The sequence below is a fragment of the Cetorhinus maximus genome, chromosome 7 (assembly GCF_964194155.1).
Source record: "Cetorhinus maximus chromosome 7, sCetMax3.hap1.1, whole genome shotgun sequence".
NCBI lineage: Eukaryota > Metazoa > Chordata > Chondrichthyes > Lamniformes > Cetorhinidae > Cetorhinus > Cetorhinus maximus.
The window spans coordinates 104941089-104957517 of NC_135885.1; the positions used below are offsets into that span (position 1 = coordinate 104941089).

General features: G+C 44.1%; 1 protein-coding gene across 1 annotated transcript in view; it reads left to right on the plus strand.

Annotated features, from left to right (window-relative positions):
• myo16 (myosin XVI) overlaps positions 1 to 16429 on the plus strand; it is a 654305-nt gene that overhangs the window by 412827 nt on the left and 225049 nt on the right. The window contains exon 20 of the mRNA XM_078544837.1: positions 10423 to 10495. Within this exon, the coding sequence (XP_078400963.1) occupies positions 10423 to 10495 (73 nt within the window). The remainder of the gene's footprint in view (positions 1 to 10422; positions 10496 to 16429) is intronic.

A 16429-nucleotide genomic window follows, 5' to 3' on the forward strand; every position in this document is an offset into this window, starting at 1 on the left:
GGTTCTTAATGTAAATTGTGCTTTAGGAAGGAACCTTATTTAACTACTTTGCTGGGTCATGTCATGTTCATCCTCAGCTGTTCAAGATTGAGGCTGAGGTGTTCACCCGTCTGGTCTGCATTATTGAAAGGTAAATGTGTTGTGTTGTGTCCAAGGAGAGACATTTGAATACATGGAGAAGGGTCATATATCCTGGAACTCCATGTACTCACTGCCATCTGCCAGGATTTTCAGTCTATGAACCCTTACTCAGAGCTTGTGTGCTCCTGTCTGCCTTGCACATTGCCAACTCTCCGAGTATACATCTACTAAGCTCACTGATAAGTGTGAGCACCTTCCCACCTCGATGTGCCAGGCCTCTGCCCCTTGAAGCCACATTATGATGCTGACGCTCAACCCTACAACCTTGAGCCTTTCTTACCTTGTAGTTGTCTGTATTGTGGCCACAAGGCCCTCGTCACAATGTAGCGATGCAGCACTATGCCATATGTTCTGCATATCGTGCGCTCACCTAAGCCCTCACCGAGGTCAGTGGTGATAAATCCAAATGGTGATGTGTGGCAGTCAATGGAGTATTTGAGCATGCTTTGGAGGCACAAATGGTAGTTTTGGACAATGTTGAGGGCATCAATGGGATAGGAGCAAGGATGTAGTGAAGCTACAGTGTGCTCTTTATTATCAACAGAGCTTCATGGTCTCTTAGCATTTTGGAGTTTTCAAGGGCCAGGGCTGGCCATGAGGGCAGACTGTGTTAAAGAGGGTTCATTTTAATAATGGCAGGCAAGTGTGTGAACATTGTGATTCTCAGGCAATCCACATCCATGGAAAGGTCAGGATGAAGGCATCGCTAACTGAGAGTGTTGGATATCAATGTGATGGAGAAGAAGGTGACACAGGTGATTAAGTGATGCCAAAATGGATGAAGATATGCGCAACATCTTTGGCAGTCTTGACCCAAGTGTGCCTATCAGTGGGACACCTGCTCCTGAGGCTTCCTCACCCTTAAAAGGTTCAGGACAATGTTTAGCCAAATGTGTAAGTATTCACTCTCAGATTGAAGTGTATGGTTAAAATGAGAGGGACAGCAACACTAGTGTTCACGTGGGCCCAAGATGGAGGGCACTTGTCCAAGTTGATACTCACTACAACTGCTCATCCTCCTCTTGGAATCTGGTGGCTGTGAGGGCCTCATGTGCACACCTGCCTCGCAGCTCCTCCATGTCGGCATCTGGCAAGCCCTCACCCCTTTGCTGCACCAGGTTGTGCAGCATGCACCAAGCCGCAATGATCTGTGAGTCTTTTTGGGATGTTCACTGAAGTTCTCCATCAGATCGGTGATGGCATTGGAATCGCGCCTTCAAGGTACCAGTGGTGTACTTCACCAATGTTTGGGTAGCAGTATAAGCAGCATTGTACTTTCAGCCGGATTTTGTGTTTGCTGCATAGGTATCATCAGCCACATCCTTTGCGGGGTACCCTTTGTCACTGAGGAGCCAACCCTTGATTCGGTGTGGTCCCTCGAAGATACCCTAGATCTGCGACCTACTCAAGATGTATGAGTTGTGGCAGCTTCCTGGGTATCTTGCATAGGCCTGCGTGAATTGTTTCTTGTGGTCTTGGAGCAGCTGCACATTGAGCAAGTGGAAGCCTTTTCTGTTTGTGTATTGGAGTACCTGTTTCCAAGAAGTTTTTACAGCCACATGAGTGCAGTTGATGGCACCCTGCATCTGTGGGAACCTGGAAATCACAGCAAAGCCCAGTGCTCTGGCGTCCTGACTTTCTCAACCTCTAGTGAAGTCAACCTAACTGTGGGCCTTCGCAAAAAGGGTGGGTGTCACCTCCTGTATGCACTTGTGAGTCAAACCTAGTGAGATCCCGCAGAGTTCCCCAGTGGAGCCTTGGAAGGAGCTACTCATGTAGGAGTTAAGAGTGGTGGTGACTTTCAGAGCCACTGGCAATAGATGTCCTCCCAGTCCCCACGGCGTCAACTCCAGGAGATTGTGGCGGATGTGAGCCACCAGATTCCTGGGCATGCAGACGCATTGGTGGCACTGCCTCTCATTCATCTGCAGGAAAGACATACAAATTCTGTACACCCTCAGTCTTGAGAGCCGCCTATGTACAACATTCCTGTGAGCCTCATTCCCTGCATCCAGAGGGGGCCCTCCTGTGCCTTGCTCATCAGTGTAGAGCTCCTCCCTTTGACGAGCCTGTCATTGTTGCAACCTTCTCTGCCTTCTCTCCTACTTGTTTGTGATTATGCAGGCAGCAATAAATCCAGCCTCCATCTTTCTGATGGTCTCTCTGCAGCAGCAATGAGAGAAAGCATGATGCTCCAAAGGTCCTATTTTTCTCAATGACTAGTGAGTGACTGTGAGTTCAAGGGGCTTGGTTCTGGTGTCTGCACCTATTTGCCACTGAAATCCAGGCCAGCACAAGGTACTTTTCAAGAAGGTCCTCTGCACACCCCCCCCACCCTGCCACCCCTCACTCCCCAGCACCAACCCATCCCGTCGCCGCCCACCCCCTTCCCCTCAACATGACCAACTGCAATGAGATTGCTTTGGCCAGGCCCTGGGATCCTCATTCACTGTACTCTAATGCTACGCTCTTTGGAATACACGATGTCTAAGGTTCATTGAGGAACTGAGAGTATTTGGGAAGGGGATGGTGGCTGAGGCTCCTGCTTTTAAGACACATATGCAGCTTCTCCAGTCGTCTAATTGATCTATACCTCATTGTTGCTGTGGACAGTTGGCACACTTGGAACAAGAGGTTAGTACAAGCAGACTGATTAATGCCATGATTCGGGATTAGTCTTACATGAATGTGCTTCATTGCCTCACTCTCCTGGTTCTCTGTATTGTCATTGAAAGGCTCCTAATATGTCTCAGCTGTGCATCTCCCGTAATTTGGGAGTGCAAAGTTCAGCTGGGTCTGCCTTTAATCGGCCCCCTGGTGCAGTGCACCACTCTGCCAAAGGGCCATCAGAGCCCTCACCAATAGAGCTTTTCCTCAGTTTAATTTTGTGCTGCGCCATCGCTTCAGGTTGCAAGATGGTGGTGTTGATGCCTCACTACCAGACCAGCTTGAACCCTTCCTGTGCGATTGTGGAAATCCCTCTGATCCTTAGGTCAAACATTATTTTGTCAATCTCTCTGTGTAGTACTTTGGGGTGTTTTCTATTGTTAAGGTGCTATATAAATGGACAATGTTGTCAGCATCTGATTTGATGCTGGAGAAGCATAATGTTCAAGTACCTCTCCCTCCCATAACTCTCAGGCCACCCCTTCCAATGCTTGACCCATTGTGATTGTGGTGGATATCCATGTGTAACCCCCAGAATCATGTGAGGAGGATGTGCCTATGCCCCATTTGGACCTTACCCCTCCCCATCTTGAGGCCTTTTGCACAGTGAAATATAGAGATCTGCCCCCTCCCCCCCACCCCCACCTCATGAGGCCTTTGAATGTGCCATCACTAGATTTTCCCCATCTATAGACTGCAGAGGCCTACCCTGACTGAGAGCGCTTCATCTAAGGCCCAGTATTAAGCCAGAAACCCCCTTGACCAATGCTCCTGATTTAACAACCACACCGTGCGCACAACATGCTGAGCCGAACTGACACTGGACTGACATGCCTTCACCCTCCTTGGACTGGGACAAGGACAGTCTTTGCAAGGTCAGCAATGTAAACTGAAGCACTTCTTCACTCCGTCATCCTCCCTTGCTGGTCTAAACTCGCTTATGCCCCTCTCTAAGATACTCTTTCCCATTCTGGCCCAGAGGTTGCTTCCAACCCGCAGCCCCCTATTCGTGTATCTGAGTGCAACCTTTTCCACTCAGCATATATGTCAGAATTATGTCTGCAATCTCAGTCACAAACCCCTTCAAAACTCCACCTTCCTCACACAGAATTTCAGCTCCTCTTCTTCTGGAATTTAGCCTGATCCCCAGCTGACAGTAGCATACAACCAGCCTGAATTCCACACGCACAGTCTTCCCCAGAAATGGCATATCTTAAGAAACTCCTCAACTCTGCTTACGGTGGTTTGGATGGCATAGATGCACCAATGTTTGCTTCAAGTAACAGAAACGGCTGCAGCAACTGTACATTTGCCAATTCTTAGCTTCTGGATATAGCCTCTGTCTTCTTCAGTCTGCCTGTACTGCACCACTGGAATCATAAACTAAGCTCTGATGGCTCTGTGTCCTTTTATATAGTTTCAGTTGAGTTTCAGACTTCCCAGAAGTTTTGGTCTCCAATCTCAGTTTTAGTCTTAGTTTCCTTAGAAACTGGAAGGCTCAGTTTCCATTCTGTTATGATGCCAGCTGATGTTACTAATGGACAAGTAAGACCCCAGGGTGGAACCCAACTTGATAGATCCTAACTTTTATTTTTTGTTTAGAAATGTGGAGGGCTGCTGCTGAACAGAGTCACAGGAGTCAGCTGATGAACTTTTAATAAAAGAACAAAACATTTATTAGACAAGAAAAGATGACTTATATTACAGTACTCCTTCACGCACAACTATACCTTTACAGATATATACAGATTCGTAAGGATATTACAAGTTGCAAAAGTATCTTGTACTCTCATCTTCACAGTAAGTACACAGTCCATGTAAACCAATAGATGATTTGTGGTCAGGCACACCACACTTTGAAACCAAGTGACAGATGTCACCCCAAACAGATGCTTTGGATCTCTCATCAACTCCCCCCAACCGGTGTCACTGAACTCATTCTTCCGATGTTCCTCTTCCCTGAATCATCACATGCATTCAGGCTTTGCCTTCCACGCATCTCTCTCAGATACTCAGCCGTGCCAATAGAACACCACTGCTTCACATTCCTATTGTAAGGTGTCACCAGCCTTTGGCTGTCTTCTCAAATCATCTGGCTTCTTGCAAGCCTATTTTGCATTAAGTCTGCGTCCTGCAACTTTCTTCCTTTAAGCTTGGGGCCTTCCTCTTATCCTCACTCTTAACTTCACTTAACAGGAATTTTTCTAAAATCCTGTTCTTTTCCTTTGACTAGAAGGACTTCTTGGGACCCCTCCTTTCTGTCCCACCCTTTGGCTTTGGGACCTTTTGGTTCTTCTGAGAACTCTGCTCTCTGAAGTTCCCTCTGCAGTGTCCAGCTTCACCTGGCTCCAGGTTTCAACTGAACCACAAAACCGCTGTTCTGTTTCTCCCTGTGTCTGTGGGTCCCCTGTTGCTAGGCAACAGCCCAGTTTTCTACTTCAAGAGTCATAAAACCTCATTAAAAATGCAAGGTACACAAACAAAGCCTTCAGCCTTGCAGGCAACTTTTAAAGTGAAACCAAAACTCAAGTTCCCCCCTTTCTTAACAGACCAATACAGAAACACAAATTAAACTTAAACCTAAAATTTATTCCCAACACCCACAAATACAAATATAACTTACTTAAACTATCTCTAGTTCCTAACAATTTTCAGTTTCCCTTTTCAAATAGGGTCTGTCCCAAAAATTACAAACTTTGAAGCTACTGATTCCATAACAATAGCCAGCCTAAAGGGTTCTAATATGAATGCCATCACTGCTGCCTCATTTGCCTGATATTTGAATAACTAAAGCCAAGTGCAAGCTCTCCTACTTCACCTGTGAGAAATTCTGTAACTCCTTGATAATGCAAACTGGCAGAGACCTGTAATATTTTTGCTTAGGGATCTGGAACTGTCTTTGCTCTTTATCCTCTGCATTGCATCCAGGACCTGAATACTCCCTGTACACAGTACACAGAAAATCAGCCCTCTGTATTCTGCTGTAATCTGACCTACAAACTGCCTCCCCCATTGGGATGGCATTGGCAGTGGCAATCAAGTGGCTTTGGCTCATTTCAAGCAACCACAAAAGACATTGCTAATTTCAGTCATTCTACAGGTATCACAGGCAGACCAATCTTCAAAACCTTCAGCATATTCCCTATAGAAAACCAGCAGCAGAAGGGGAAGATGTTGCAATTTTTCCACATTGTAGGTTTCCCTTTAATCCAGGTGCTTTTTGATGACCTAAATGAACCTCAAAGGCTTCTACTCAATTGGTTTATGGTTTGACAGCAGCACAGGTTAACACTTATTTGCCAGGCAGCAGACATAGGCCCTCCATTTCAATTGAAGCTGCTGTGCCTGGCCTCTTTGAAAGAGAAAACAGATTGGAAGGAAGACAAAGACTGATGCCTTTCAGCCTTGGCTCTTGGCATTATTGCAACAGCTAAACAGCAACAGCAGCTAATCAAAGGTACACCTAAATGTATCAGCCACCAGGATTGGTATTGAACATTCTAGAAGTATTTTGAAGCAGCATTACTGATGCATGGGCAGATTAAATCCTGCATTAGAGTGCAGCCCTTTCTGGATCTTCAAGATTATCATTGCATGCAGCTCAACAGAAAGATCTAGCCATGAATTAACTCAAGGAGGATTTATTTTACATTCTGCCAAGTCTCGGGCAGCACTTTGCCAAGATCCAGAAGATATTCTTGCCCAAATGGGAAAAGTCATTGATCAAGCCTTCACTTATGTGCACCAGTACCTCCCTCCAGATGCGTACAATGCTATGGCCTAATGCACTTTTACCAATTATTATCTTCTGCACCATCTCAGCTATTATAAATTTCAAACTTTTGATCAGTTTCTCTTTAACGCAAGAAAACTAAACACAGTTGGAATAATATAAAATCAAATTCAATACCAGAATATTGAGGGCTCTGTCACCCTAGTGTTTCCCTTTACTGTTCGTCTTTCAGTTCTTAACCAAGTTTTTCTTCTAAACACTCCCTTCTCTAGCAGGAGTGAATTGTCCATTTGCTAAATTTCAGTGAGATTCTCCTGCAGCTTAAGTGTTTCTCTGCTGTCCACCACAAGTGAAAGACCTGCTCAATTTTGTGTGGATTAGGATGGATTTGTAAAATATTGTGAATGTTATTTTGAACCTTTGATCTTCAGGCCAAGGGGGAAAAACATGACAAAAAATCTTTCAAAAAGTATTTGAGCAAGACTATTCCTTCGCTGTTCCTAAACCCAGCACCACTCAAGTGGTGCAGCCCCCAGTGCGATCAAAGAAGCATAAAATTGGATGGTGCAGACATGTGACCCCGAATCCAACCCATTCCACTGAATAGTTTAGGTTAAGATTGGGAGGAATGCATATACTCTAGAACGGTGTTGAAGTAGCTCAAGTACTGTGTACAATTCTGGTTGCTGAGACAAAGCGAGGAGAGAGAAGGGCCACAAGACTAACCCACGGTGCCAACGGTCTGCCTTTTGAGGAAAGACTGATTAAAAACTGGCTTTTCAGCCTCAAAAGAAAGCATTGTAGAGGTAATGATGATATATAAGTATGTAAAATGAGTTAGGGTATGTGAAAGGTAAAACTGGAATATTACTTCAAATTAATTTGTGAGAGCAGGACAATAAACCACAGGCTCAAACCAGTAAAATTTAGAACTAGTATTAGTAGGTTCTACACAGATTGTGATCATGTATGAAATACATTTATGGTTAGAGTGATGAAGGGAAAACCTCTGAATCATTTAAGAAAGAAACTGCAATTGGAGGAATGTAAGGTTTTCAGACAATCAACTTTGATAGGTTGAATAGCCTCCCTTATCTATAACTCTTTGAATTTTGTTCTGAACAGATGTGGAGGAGTGAACTGGCTCCTCTTTATTCAGCCCCTTCGGTTGGTTGCAACAAAGGTTTTTTTAAAAAATTTTATTTTCCCTGTACATGCCTTTTCCAATCCAAATCTATTTAGCTGTTATTAAGGAGCCAATCAAACCAAGTTTTCTTGTGTCAAAGAAAGAATAAGTTTATTAGTTACTAAAACCGAGAAAAAGTAGTAAAAGATGCAACAACACAAACACAGATTTCAGAAGTAAGCAAAGTTAGAGTCCAAATATAAGTTAAAAGAATGTACAATTAATTCCTTTGCTTGTCCTTGAGGCATAGATTGTTGAACTTTGCGGTTGTTTGAAGTTGGCTGGTTTCCTTTAAAATCCTGGGGAAGAATTTTCCGGTCGGTGAGTGGGGGCGGGGCCCGCTCACCGACGCGTAAAACGACGTGCGGTGACATCGGGCGTGCGTCCCAACTCGGCTGCGCGCCCGCTGAACTGTCAAAGGCCTATTAAGGTCTGTTAAGAACTAATTAAAACAGTTAAATGAGCTGCCCGTCCAACCTTAAGTTTCGTGGGCAGGCGAAGAGCCCAGGCGACCTTCACGTTTTTCATGAAACCTCATCCATGGGCGGGATGAGATTTCATGAAGTGTTTTAAAATTCAATAAAAATTATTCAAAAAATTCATTGACATGTCCCAGCTCATTTGACACTGTCACATGAGGGGACATGTTTTAAAAGTTTTTTTTCTCTCTTCATTTAAATTTTCAAATATCAATCTGATCGCCCTGAGGCACCATGCGCAAAAGAGCACAGGCCCAGACTCAGGGAATCCCCTCCCGCCCACAGAGGGAGTGCTCAGCGCTTCCAGACGAGCATCACGCTGGGCGGGCCTTAATTGGTTAATTGGCCTGCCCATGCAAAATGGTGGCACAGTCCCGAAATGGGGCGCCAATTGGGTTCGGGTTCACACTCACTCCCGCCCCCCCCCGACACAGCCCCCTCAACAGGGGGGAAAAATCAGCCCCTGGAGTTGAATTGACATTCAGGTAACTCATCTTTCTGAAGGCACTCTTCGCTTCAGAGAGAGAGAGGGAGAGGGAGAGATTCTTTACTGCACCCTTCAGCAGTTTTTCCAGATGACTGTCTTTCTCTCTCTGCTTCTGGCTTAGCAAACCAATTCTTAAGCCTATCATCTGTATATTCCAAGGAATTCGATTAACATGTCTTGTAGTCATTGTTGCAGAATAAGTAATCACATTTTTGATCTTTCATCTCAGAAACCTTTGACACATTTCAAGATAGTAGAAACCAACAGGAGGTGGGGTCACTTTGTCATCCGCGGGGGATTTTGAATGTCTGTTGTGTATCTGGCTGGTTAGCAGTTCCCATAGTCTTGACAGAATTACAGTTGATTAAAGTCCAGCACTTTGCGTTTTTAATCCCTTCCTTTCAAGAGTCACTTTGAAATGGACCTTGATACCCCCCAGGTGTGAAATTCCATGCAAAGGTCAGGGCAGGTCTGCAATGCAATCCATGTAAGAACTTCTAAGAAAAGTGGTCAACTTATAATATCAAACATCAGGTGACTTGTGGCAACCATTTTTGGTCAGTGGCTTTTGTTGTATTTTTTTTAAGGTCCTCTTTAAACAGTTCCATGTCTTTGTTTAGCTGGTGAAATTATAGGTAGATCTCACTCAGTCATAATTTCCCATTGTTGTGATATTATAATTTTCAAGAGTGATCTGTTTTAATGATACGTTGCCCCAGGTAACTAGGACTCCAACTACGGATTCTGAGTCCATTTTACACAGCAACTGGTACAATATTCCGATGTGCTGCACTGGATAATAGTAAAAACTAGCTTCGTTCTCATGATTCTACAGCATTCCTAATTTCATGCTAGCATCAGGTATTTATTGACCAAAGGCCAAGAGGTTAGCAATAGCAATAGGGAAGGAAGTTAACTGCGTCAGGATGAACATCCCCTTGCCCCTCTTCACAGTACCACAGTATCTTTACAGTGCAAAAGGAGGCCATTCAGCCCATCGAGTCTGCACTGACTCTTTGAAAGAGCATTCCACCTACTCCCACTCCCCTGCCCTATCCCCGTAACTTTGCACATTCTCATTTACAAAGAAACATTGATCAAGTGAAGGGGGAAGTCAACCGCCCACCCATCCTGTCAGATGGGGCAATTGATAGTGCAGAATGGCACCAAAAAGAACAAAAATAGTTTTTATGAATCATAATTAGGAGCTCTTTTCAACATCTCAAACACCAGGAAAATCCTAACAACATTGCTATTCTGGCCCTAAAGAACCCCTAAATTTTGATTGGGTTTAGTCCCACAGGCAAACTGTCTGTGCTTGAGGCACCAAATCAATTAGAATTACCCTGTCATCAACACATGGAGAACTCCTACCCCACTTTTAATCAGGCAAGGCAAGAGATGCCCCTTTTGTAGGATGCTGCCAAATAAAATCATAGCCCATGTCATTGCATTAAGAACGCCTTACAGCGTTAAACGTAATGGATTTTAGTAGTTATTGCAGCAAGATTACAATAATTTGTTTCAATAGATTTTTTAAAAATTTCATAAACATAGCTCACATTTCCCTTTGTCAGTATATCAGAAAACTTTTCTATTTATTTGTTTACAAAAAAAATCACCTTAGCCAAATGTGTGAGGCCTACACTACTGTCAACATTGGCATCATTTAATTTGCAATAAATAGATGGTGTATTCATGTATCACCTCTGCTCTCTTCTGTTTGCAGCAACTCGGCGCTTGAAATTGGGATATTGGACATCTTTGGTTTTGAAGAATTCCAGAAGAATGCTTATGAACAGGTGGGGAGCCCCAATGAATAGAGTGAGAACAGTATACAAACACTTCCCAGAGTTATGGCCAATGAATGAACGCTAGGATTGCATCTGATGGAAGTCCCACAGTTTTAGCACAGTAGAAAACATGCTTTGAGCATGAATCATCCCTATGAAGAGGCAAAATAATAGCCATCTACAATAATCATTGACCAGTTGAAGGAGGAAGTCAACCACTTCCACCATAGATAAAATGAGCATCCAGTTCATTACTGTGCGTAGTTAAGGGGCTAATTACTTCAATTAACATTTAGATGGCTATGAATATGTGTATTTTCCAATATATCTCCTAGCTGTCAGTATTGCAGATGCTTTGTGAAGATTACATTAATTCCATTTTCCTGGTTAGAAGAATTGTCAGTTAAATTTTATTGAAAATATTACATTGTTCTTCACGTAAAGATACAAACAACACAAAATGTTCTAAATTAAACTACAAAGCAATAGGCCATCAGTGTGAAACAGAACAAAGGGCACGGGAAGGTTGCAGAGTACGAGTTGGGCAGGGCAAGCCCATGGAGGAAAGTGTGAACAAGGATTTTCAAGTCAATACTCTGGGGTACAGTGAATTTACTGTAAGAGGTGAACAGTATTACTATAGGATAAGGTACAGACTGGCATGTTTAGGATGAGTTGAAGTTTGTGAAGAATGAAGTTGGGAAGGATATTGGAGAAATTGGGCTTTAAGGTGACAGGCAAGGTTTCCGCATTGATGGTTGTGTTTAGGGATAGAAACACGTGATGGTACAACGGTAGCTGTAGGCAGTCTTGACTATGGAGTGGATTAGGATTTAAGACCCGGGGTCAAATAAGACATGAGGTTACACATTGTCACAGTTCAGTTGAAGTAAACATCCAGAAAGGAGAAAAGGACTGTAGATTTAAGCATAGTGGGTGTGGAATTCATTTGCGTACTACTGCATCCAGCAGCACTACCAAGACTTACCTCACTTCCCTGGGGCAGCCTGTGCTGCTGGCTACTACTTCTGTAGGCCATGCAATGTTTTTGGAGAATATGGACACATGCAGGTATGAATCTGTGACTATGACAATGCTAGGCTGTTTCTTGACTAGTTTCTCTCAATTATGGCACAAATCACCTGATGTAATTGAGGAGGATTTTGCAAGGTTGACTGGGTTGGTTGTGCCTTTGCTGTATCCAGTGTCAAGTTTGACATTGGGTGGTCCATCTGGTTTGATTCTTCTTTTACTTTCTTGTTTCTGAATTGCTTACTAATCCATTTCGGAGGACATTTAAGAGTCAACAGTTTTGCTGTGGGTCTGGAGTCACATTTAGTCTAGATCAGGTAAAGATGGCAGATTTCCTTCCCTAAGGGACATTAATGAACAAGGTGACTTTTTACAACAGTTGGAATTTTTTTCCAGATTTTACTCAATTAACTGAATTTAAATTCCCCAGCTGCCATGAACAGGATTCATCACAGCAATAGTGGCAGGAATCCTGTAGTGGAACAAAAGTAGGTTTATTAAAGCTGACTAGGATTAGGTGTAAAAGTATTTGCTAATTCTCAGCTCTTGTCTGTTATTGTGATAGTTCAACCAGCACAGAAAGCATCCCAAAAAATAGTAGAAAATCAAGAGGCAAAAAGATAGGGATGAATTATTCAAGAAAGGAGGGAGACAGAAAGTGTGAAACTATAGGCCAGCTAGTCTAACATCTGTCATTTGGACAGAGTCAGAGTCAACTTGGTTTTGTGAAAAAGAAATCATGTTTGCCAAAATTTTAGATTCTTTGATAATGTAACATGCCGGGTGGATAATGAAGAACTAGTAGATGTAGTGTATTTGGTTTTCCAAAAGGTACTTGATAAGGTTCCACTTAAAAGGTGATATATTAGCATGGATAGAGATTGGCCAACTAACAGGAAACAGAAAGTCAAGATAAATGGGTCATTTTCAGGTTGGCAACCTAACTAGTGGGGTGCCGCAGGCATCCCTGCTGGGGCCTCAACTATTAATGAGTGCGAGAGAAGGACACTGGGACAGGTTGTCAGCAGCACCTGGAGGACAGAAAGGTGTTAGAGGAGGACCCAAGCCAGGCAGTCAGCAGCACCTAGTGGAGAGGAGAGTGCGAGAGGAGGACCCCAAGCCAGGCAGTCAGCAGCACCCAGAGGAGAATGCGAGAGGAGGACCCTGAGCCAGGCAGTTAGCAGAATCCAGCACCTAACATCACAGGAGAAACATAAGTTCATTGGTTGGTGAGAAACTTCTGCTATGGAGTGTCATCAAACAGCTGAGAATTAGAAAAACACATTCTTTTTAAAAGAAGGGGCTACTTACATTTAAGTAATAAACTCAAGCAATAGGGAAATCAAGTTAAGTCAAGGCCAGATAAAATGAAGTTGCATATCTAAACCAAAGTAAAGTTAATGCAGGGGAAGAAAATGGAAGCCATAGCAGGACAACTCACTCGTGTGGAATGCGTACCTGTGTAATATGTGGGCAGTTGTGGATGCTACCTGTGTCCTAGACAACCACATGTGCAGGAAGTTTCACCAGCTGCAGAAACCTGAGCTCCAGGTTGCGGAGCTCAAGCAGCGGCTGGAGTCACTGTGTTGCATCCATGAGGCTGAGAGCTACGTGGATAGCCCATTCAGAGAGGTGGTTACACCGCCACTTAGGACCTTGGAGGCAGGAAGGGAATAGGTGACCACCAGGCAGTCCAAGAAAATTAGGTAGGTGGTGCAGGAGTCCACTGGGGCCCCGCTCACCAATCAGTTTTCCATTTTGGATACTGGTGAGGACGTTGGTTCCTTGGAGGAGTGCAGTCAGAGCCAAGTTTGTGGCACCACAGGCAGCTATGCTGTACAGGAGGGGAGAAAGAAGAGAGGAAGAACAAAAGTAATAGGGGATTCATTAGTTAGGGGAACAGACAGGCATTTCTGTGGCCATAGACGTGACTCCAGGATGGTATGTTGCCTCCCTGGTGCCATGGTCAAGGATGTCACGGAGCGGCTGCAGGACATTCTTCTGGGAGAGGGTGATCAGCCTGAGGCCATGGTCCATTTTGGTACCAATGACTTAGATAGGAAAGGGGATGAAGTCCTGAAAGCAAACTTTAGGGAGCTAGGCAGGATATTGAAAAGCAGGACCTCTAAAGCAGTAATCTCAGGATAACTCCCAGACCCACATGCAAGTGAATATAGGAATAGGAGAATTGAGCGATTAAACACATGACTGGAAAGCTGGGCCAGGGTTTTCTCTTTGGTGTTCAGGGACGGGCCCTACACGCTGATGTGTAAAATGATGCGTGGTGACGTCAGGCATGCGCCCCGACATCACCGCGCGTCATTCCGATCTTCCGTTCGGCGGGCACGTACCGGAGTTGGCTGCGCGTCCACAGAACTGTCAAAAAACTGCTAAATCCATTAACCAACAATTAAACAAATTGTCAGGGCTGCCCGTCCAACCTTAAGGTTGGCGGGCAGGTGAAGAGCCCATGCGGCCTTCGTGTTTTTCATGAAGCCTCATTAACGGGTGGGATGAGGTTTCATGAAGGGATTATTAATTAATAAACATTTTCATGAAAATTCATAAACATGTCCCAGCTCATGTGGCACTGTCACATAAGGGCATATGTCTGAATAATTTTAATTTTAATTTTTTTCAAAGTTTCACATTGAACATAATCTCCCTGAGGTAGCTCCGTGCCTCAGGGAGATTGCTCGCTCTTTCACGCACAATTCTCCCTCCTCCCCCTGCCTGCACAGATAGCACTGAGTGCTAACAGGCACGCGTCATGCTGGGCGGGCCTTAATTGACCCGCCCACGTAAAATGGCAGCACGCAGCCGATCGCGGGTGACAATCAACTCCGCACCTGCTCCTGACCGGGAGAAAATTCTCTCCTCAGTGTAGGAGGGAGGGCATCAGGTTCCTGAGGCAGTGGGACAGGTTCTGGAGAAGTTGGGACCTGCACAAGCCAGACAGTCTACACCAGAGCAGGATTGGGACGAATATCCTTGCAGGGAGATTTGCTAGTGCTGTTGGGGGTGGGTGGGGGTTAAACTAGATTGGCAGGGGGATGGGAACCTGAGGGCAAATTCAGAGCAGGGAACGGGAGATGGAGAATTAGTGAGTGACTTTGAAAGACAGAAGGAGCACAGGTTAAAAATTGTACAGCACAGGAATTTGGCAGTTTTAAAAGGTGTATATGTTTATGCAAGGAGTATAGCAAATAAAGCCAATGATCTGAGGGCAGATAGATACATGGCAGCACAATATCGTTGCTGTAACAGTAACTTGGCTTAAGGAGGGGCAAAAATGGCAGCTCAACATCCCTGGATATAGGCAGGATAGGGAGGGGGATAAAAAAGATGGGAGTGTAGCATTATTGGTTAAAGAATCAATTACAGCTGTGAGGAGGGATGATATGCTAAATGAAGCATCGAATGAGACCATATGGGTTGAGCCCAGAAATAAAAAAGGGGCAGCTACACTGCTGGGAGTGTACTATAGACCCCCAAATAGTGGAATGGAGTTAAAAGAGCAAATATATAGACACATTTCTGAATGCAAGAACAATAAGGCAGTAATCGTTGGGGACTTCAACTACCCTAATATTAATTGGGATACGAACAGTGTGAAGGGCACTGTGGACGGTGCAAAATTCTTGAACTGTGCTCTAGAGAACTGTTTTAGCCAGCACGTAACAAGCTCAACAAGAGGGGGTGCAATTCTAGATTTAGTCTTAGGAAATGAAGCTGGGCAAGTGGATGAAGTATCAGTGGGGGAGCGTTTTGGAGATACTGACTATAATATAGTTAGATTTAGCATCATTATGGAAAAGGAGAAAAGATAGAACAGGAGTAAAAGTTCTAAATTGGGGGAAGACAAATTTTACAAAGCTGAGGGGTGAGTTGGCGAGAGTGGACTGGATATAGCTATTAGAAGGAAAAACTGTGTCAAATCAGTGGAAGGCGTTCAAAGGCGAGATTCTACGGGCGCAATGTAAACATGTCCCCACAAAGTAAAAGGGTGGTACTGCCAAATCTAGAGCCCCCTGGTTATCTAGAAGCATACAGGCCAAGATAAAGCTGAAAAAGAAATCTTATGACAGTCACAAAAAACTTAATACTGTAGGAAGCCGAGAGAAGTGTAGAAAGTACAGGGGTGAAGTAAAAATGGAAATTAGGAAAGCAAAGAGAGGATATGAAAAAATATTGTAGATAAAATCAAAGAGAATCCTAAGATGTTTTACCAGTACATTAAGAGCAAGAGAATAATTGAGGAAATGTTAGGGCCTATCAGAGATGTACACGGTAACTTGTGGGTTGATGCAAAAGATGTGGGCAGGGTTCTCAATGAGTACTTTGTCTCTGTCTTCACTAAGGAGAGGGATGGTGCAGACATTCTAGTTAAAGAGGAGGAGTGTGAAATATTAGATACAATAAGCATAGTGAGAGAGGAAGTACTGAAGGGACTGGCATCCTTGAAAGTGGATAAATTACTAGGGCCAGATGGATTGTATCCCACGCTGTTGAAGGAAGCCAGGGAGAAACTAATGGATGCTCTGAGGATCATTTTCCAATCCTCACTAGGCACAGGCTAGAGGATCCCAGAGGATTGGAGGTCCGATAACATTGTACCAGTTGGTGGTTGAGGCTGAAACACTCAACTCATTTAAAAGGTACCTATATCTGCGTCTGAAGTGCTGTAACCTGCAAGGCTATGGATCATGTGCTGGAAAGTGGATTAAAAAGAGCGGCTAGTTTCTTTTTTTTCTTTTTTGGCTGGCGCCGACACGATGGGCCTCTTTCTACACTGTAACTTTTCTATGGTTCTATATTAATAAACTGGATGAGGGGAAAGACTGTATTGCAGCCAAATTTGCTGGCATTACAAAGATAGGTAGGAAAGCAAGTTGTGAGGAGGATTCAAAG